Source organism: Eufriesea mexicana, unplaced genomic scaffold (assembly GCF_001483705.2).
Source record: "Eufriesea mexicana isolate 0111107269 unplaced genomic scaffold, ASM148370v2 scaffold1178, whole genome shotgun sequence".
NCBI classification, from domain to species: domain Eukaryota; kingdom Metazoa; phylum Arthropoda; class Insecta; order Hymenoptera; family Apidae; genus Eufriesea; species Eufriesea mexicana.
The window spans coordinates 845,414-851,775 of record NW_016909311.1 but is presented as its reverse complement, the minus strand read 5'-3'; the positions used below and the strand labels follow the sequence as shown (position 1 = coordinate 851,775).

The 6,362-nt window shown below is 26.8% G+C and overlaps 1 protein-coding gene across 1 annotated transcript in view; it reads right to left on the bottom strand.

Annotated features, from left to right (window-relative positions):
* Positions 1-2,575: 2,575 nt before the first annotated feature.
* The window catches only part of LOC108547751 (probable tyrosine-protein phosphatase F54C8.4), a 75,260-nt gene continuing 71,473 nt past the window's right edge, over positions 2,576-6,362 (bottom strand). Inside the window, exons 5-6 of the mRNA XM_017900403.1 lie at positions 3,837-3,916; positions 2,576-2,588 (exon numbers count right to left, since the gene is read on the bottom strand). Of these exons, the coding sequence (XP_017755892.1) occupies positions 2,576-2,588; positions 3,837-3,916 (93 nt within the window). The remainder of the gene's footprint in view (positions 2,589-3,836; positions 3,917-6,362) is intronic.

Genomic DNA, 6,362 nt, shown 5'->3' with positions numbered 1-6,362 from the left:
TTGTGTAGACATTAAATACTGTAAAGTACTCGTTAATATTATAACAGTAGTAATTATGTGTATAATTAATAAAATATTTTAAGAAAATATGAAAATTGAGCTTGTACTTGAAAATAATATTAAATAATAATAATTCCACAATTCTTAAAACTGTAAGAAAACTACCAAAAGCTTTTTACAATATATATTTGAAACAATGTGTATAATTAATAAAACTTAATACGTAATGTTATAAAATAAATAAAATAAAATTTAATATCTACGAAACATAAAATTTAACGTTATATTTTAAAAATAATAATTCCAAAATCTTTAAAATTATGATAATATGAACAAAAGACAGGAATATAAATATCATCCATGATTTTGATGAGGTTCAAAAAGAGTAATTTGGTGAAAATATAAATACGCGAATAATTTTCACGACTATTAAATTAATCAAAAAAATTCAGACAAATTTTTAAAAATTCCTCACGAGTATATAATAATAATGACTCTCGTCAAAGTATAATTTCTTCACAAGGGAAACAATAAAATCATTTCAATAGTAGTATCTAGTAAATAAAAATTAAAATTACATTTAAATCATATTAATTTATTTATTTCAATTTAGATCAGCGATTTCCAAGTTTCATAGAATTCAAGTGACATTTAATGAATATGGAATACGACGGAAAAAAGAATATCACGGATAAATTAAGCATCGCAATTTACTCCAGCATCGACGAAATTCATTACTTCATGCCCGACGAGTTAAGGCTCCCTGGACACTGTAATACGACTCGCTATATAGTGAGCTTTTTATAACCTAAATTAGCGAAGCAAAAATACTGACCGAACAACAACCATAATTTTCGCGCATTTTTTCTCGCACGCATAACAGAATCACGCGCAGTAACAGGAGAAAGAGAAAAAAAGTCGACATTCTTCCTGATCTCGATGATATATGGTCATTCGGTAGTAAAGCGATTGGCTGGACATCATCTGCATGATGCGAATCAAGTGTTGATCGATCGACGATTACCCTGAGGCTCGGAACAGAAGCGCAGTAAATGTGAAATGCGAGTGGTATTAAAGCGGATAGCTGGTTAAAGCAACCCGTACACGAGTCTCATACTCGTGTATATACGTATATTACGCAAGGCTCGCGTCACTAGCGCCCTCGCGGCGGACGAGGAACTAAGAAAAAATAGTCGAGCGCGTATCATGATATTCGAACGTTATGGCGCTACTGGCTCGAGCATTTAGAGCTTTGTAAACCTATCTCGATCGTTTCGACACCTACGATTGGTAATTTTGATAAACAGACTTGCGCTGAGAGTGCCACTAGCACCGAGTAAATTTGATTATTAAATACAATACTTTGAAATATTATACATGTGAAAATTAACGAACTCGCTCGAATATCGCGTGTAAAATATGGTTAATGACCTTGGCTCCACACGATTCCTCATTTTTTATAGTTTTGTTGAACTATGTTATTTAATAGGCCAGACTGTGCAACCTGGCAACTCTTTGTCCTTTGCTTTGATAACTTTGCGATTTTTATCAGTTTTCAGGGGAAATATACTGCAGTAATGTGATGAGAGGATATAGTATAATATTATAGAATAATGCTATAATAATAATTGTAATGAGCGTAATTAATAAATTATCTTATATAAACGTGAAAATTAATTTTATATTTCAAAATAAGTTAAACAGTTAATAATAGTTCCAGAAATCTTAATATTGTTATAAAAATAGTAAAAGATATTGGATAAATATACTACAATAATAATATAGATATAGTAACATTCAGAATAATGCCACAATAATAATTTTAATGTGTGTAATTAATAAATTACCCTGTGTAGACGTGCAAATTAATTTTATACTTCAAAATAACAGCATAATAGTTCCAGAAATCTTAAGATTGTTATAAAAATAGTAAAAGGTATTGGATAAATATACTACAATAACAATATAGTATACCTTGATAATATCTACCATAATGATAATAATAATACCAATATGTATAATTAACAAAATATTTTGTGTAGACATTAAATACTGTAAAGTACTCGTTAATATTATAACAGTAGTAATTATGTGTATAATTAATAAAATATTTTAAGAAAATATGAAAATTGAGCTTGTACTTGAAAATAATATTAAATAATAATAATTCCACAATTCTTAAAACTGTAAGAAAACTACCAAAAGCTTTTTACAATATATATTTGAAACAATGTGTATAATTAATAAAACTTAATACGTAATGTTATAAAATAAATAAAATAAAATTTAATATCTACGAAACATAAAATTTAACGTTATATTTTAAAAATAATAATTCCAAAATCTTTAAAATTATGATAATATGAACAAAAGACAGGAATATAAATATCATCCATGATTTTGATGAGGTTCAAAAAGAGTAATTTGGTGAAAATATAAATACGCGAATAATTTTCACGACTATTAAATTAATCAAAAAAATTCAGACAAATTTTTAAAAATTCCTCACGAGTATATAATAATAATGACTCTCGTCAAAGTATAATTTCTTCACAAGGGAAACAATAAAATCATTTCAATAGTAGTATCTAGTAAATAAAAATTAAAATTACATTTAAATCATATTAATTTATTTATTTCAATTTAGATCAGCGATTTCCAAGTTTCATAGAATTCAAGTGACATTTAATGAATATGGAATACGACGGAAAAAAGAATATCACGGATAAATTAAGCATCGCAATTTACTCCAGCATCGACGAAATTCATTACTTCATGCCCGACGAGTTAAGGCTCCCTGGACACTGTAATACGACTCGCTATATAGTGAGCTTTTTATAACCTAAATTAGCGAAGCAAAAATACTGACCGAACAACAACCATAATTTTCGCGCATTTTTTCTTGCACGCATAACAGAATCACGCGCAGTAACAGGAGAAAGAGAAAAAAAGTCGACATTCTTCCTGATCTCGATGATATATGGTCATTCGGTAGTAAAGCGATTGGCTGGACATCATCTGCATGATGCGAATCAAGTGTTGATCGATCGACGATTACCCTGAGGCTCGGAACAGAAGCGCAGTAAATGTGAAATGCGAGTGGTATTAAAGCGGATAGCTGGTTAAAGCAACCCGTACACGAGTCTCATACTCGTGTATATACGTATATTACGCAAGGCTCGCGTCACTAGCGCCCTCGCGGCGGACGAGGAACTAAGAAAAAATAGTCGAGCGCGTATCATGATATTCGAACGTTATGGCGCTACTGGCTCGAGCATTTAGAGCTTTGTAAACCTATCTCGATCGTTTCGACACCTACGATTGGTAATTTTGATAAACAGACTTGCGCTGAGAGTGCCACTAGCACCGAGTAAATTTGATTATTAAATACAATACTTTGAAATATGTTTACATATAAGATACTCGAATCAAGTGAATTTTTATTGTAATATAATATTATAATAAATATTACATTATAATATTTTTAATATAATTTATAATAGTGTCATTACTCTATATCTTGATATGAAATTTTATGTAAGATAATAAGTAAACTTTTTAAAATTTTTTAAAAATAAGGGTAAAATTTCACAAAGAATTATGGAATATTCGTTACTTTAATACGTGTAAAGAAACAGATGTTTAAGAGAATTATTTTTTAAAATAAGATCATGATCGACAAAATATTTTTAAATTTTTACGATATTAAAAACAGTTTGAAAATGTCACTTTTCATATATCGTTATATCCTTTAGCAGCAAGAAACGTTATTTTTCGTATAGAAAATTTGATTTCTAATATATTTATTAAGGAGGAATTAGTTTTGTTGTACTTACCTGATCACCGACTCCGTGGAAGGGACTTCCCGTCCAGGAATCATGATTTTCTCATATTTGACACCAAAGTTTGTGAATTCCTGTAACAGAACGATATGAAAAATAAATAACAATGATTAATTACAAACATTTTTGAAATATTACAAAACGGATATTTTTAATAAACACTTGTCTAATTGTCCACCTCCCTGATTTTTGCAAATTTAGATTATTAATGTACATTAAGCTAATTAGCATTACAAATTATAATAAAACAATAGAAATTTGAAAGAATAAGAAATTAATAATTCACATAGAAAATTATAATAAGAAAAATAAACTTCTTTTGTTTATATTATTAATAGAATTATTTATACGACTAACGAACATTTTTGTAACATAGAATTTTTACTTTATTACTAATTAACTTCAAAACTAAAATGAATAAATAAGTTGTTACACTATGTATGTAACACTCGTTTTATCAATTATTAATTACTTTTTATTATGTTTACCTCCAATTTTAATTCTTTCTTTAGTACTTTGTTAAGACAAATGCCAATTTATTTATCTATTAAATAAATAAATAAATAATACGAATAAATGAAGATAACTATTGAATAGATAATTAAATACAATGAATAAATGAAAATAATTATTAAATAAATAAAGAATGTAAGATAAATGAAGATAACTATTGAATAAATAAATAAATACAACGAATAAATGAACATAATTATTAAATAAATAAATAAAAGTATTTGTAATAAATTTCTTGGTTCGAACAAGAAATTTAAACATCGTTAAATAAATTTAGCAAAATTCAACAAATGTAAAGATCAGAAAAGGTCTTGTAAAGTATTATAACGAGATATATAATTATTTCGAGAAACCCTAAAAGAATGATAGTCACTGGTTGGTTATATTAAACCAATTATATCTGACTGATCGGTGAACATGACACTGACAACGATGATACGCACTCTCGGCTCATTTCTCGTCCATACCACGATCTCAGAAAAATTAAAACTAAAAAAAGAGAAGGACATATGTTCTGCCGTGAAGATGTTTTATCGAGATTTCTCCCTTTGCCCCTCGATTCTTCTACACTGACACTTACAAGTCACTTACATATTCTAATCCTAAGTCTTCCAAATTAATCGATAATTATAATATATTTCTTCGACAAAGACGCGATTATTAAGAATTCTTTTAAATTACTATTAAAGAAAAAAGTTTGCAATTTTTAAAATATTGGAAACCACTATTTGTAATATATTATTAATATACAATATGTATGCTATTATTAATCCTTTGCACTCGATGATTTTTTGACTAAAGAAGAGTAGAAATTCAAAGATTCTCTACTAAAAAACTGACGATACTTTTTTCAGCAGTAAATAAAGAATTATATAATAACAGAATTGTAGAATTATTTAATTTCGATACCTCACACACTGTTACATTACATTAAATTTGATATATTAATTAATACCGATCTTCCAAATTTTATGAAATGGTGACTGAAACTCACCTCTCGAGTGCAAAGAGTTAATATGCATGCATGTTCAGATAACATTAAGTTAATTTGTGCAATTATAGAATATATTTTCATAAAATTTTACAAAATTTTTTACCATAATTGTAGCATTCTGTAGTTTCCATTTTCTTTTTCTATGTTTCGGAAAAATAATTCTTTATCTATTGCTTTATTCTACTTCTTAAATTTCACAATGAAATTTATAACACATTTAAATTGGTACTTATAATTTGGGTCACATATTAATATTAACGGGAAGAATACATCTTGGAAGACGGATATTTGACATAATATATTTATCAAATATACGTTTACTTTAATAACTTTGTTAAATAACGCGAAATTTTAAAATTATAGTAGTATATAGTTCCAGTACAAATAGGAAATACAAACATATGTTTCAAAACAGTAATAAATGATTATGATCTGTACCTACCTATTATACCGCGACTAAATTGATTATGACAAAAGTAAAATAAAATAAAAAAAGTCAAAAGTGCTCTGTTTCGAAAAGACTTGAAGAATTATAAATAAGCAAATACGTTAAGAGATTTTAGAAACCGAAATAGTAGTTTTATTTAATGTGAATCTATCGAAAAATCATTTTGCTATTATGTAACTCTTGGGTCAAACATTTAATTAATTTTGCATTGACGAAAACAAAATTTATATAAGTGTAGTCGATTATGAGCTAAAATATTTGAAACTGCTCGAGAAGAGACTTATTTCTTTTAATTTTATAATATAATAATAATATGAAATATCAAAAATAATTATATTACAAGTTAACGAAAATTTAATTTACTATAAGTTAACTTAAATTTATTTTAGAATATTATATGAGTTATTCTAATTGATAATGAAATAAACTTGGAATTAAAATAAAAATAAGTTGCCAACAATAACATAAATTCAAGAAAAAAATTTATGAAAGTATTACGGAAAAAACTCAATTCCTTAATAATATTTGATACGTATTATAAGATATATAGTATAAATATTAAATA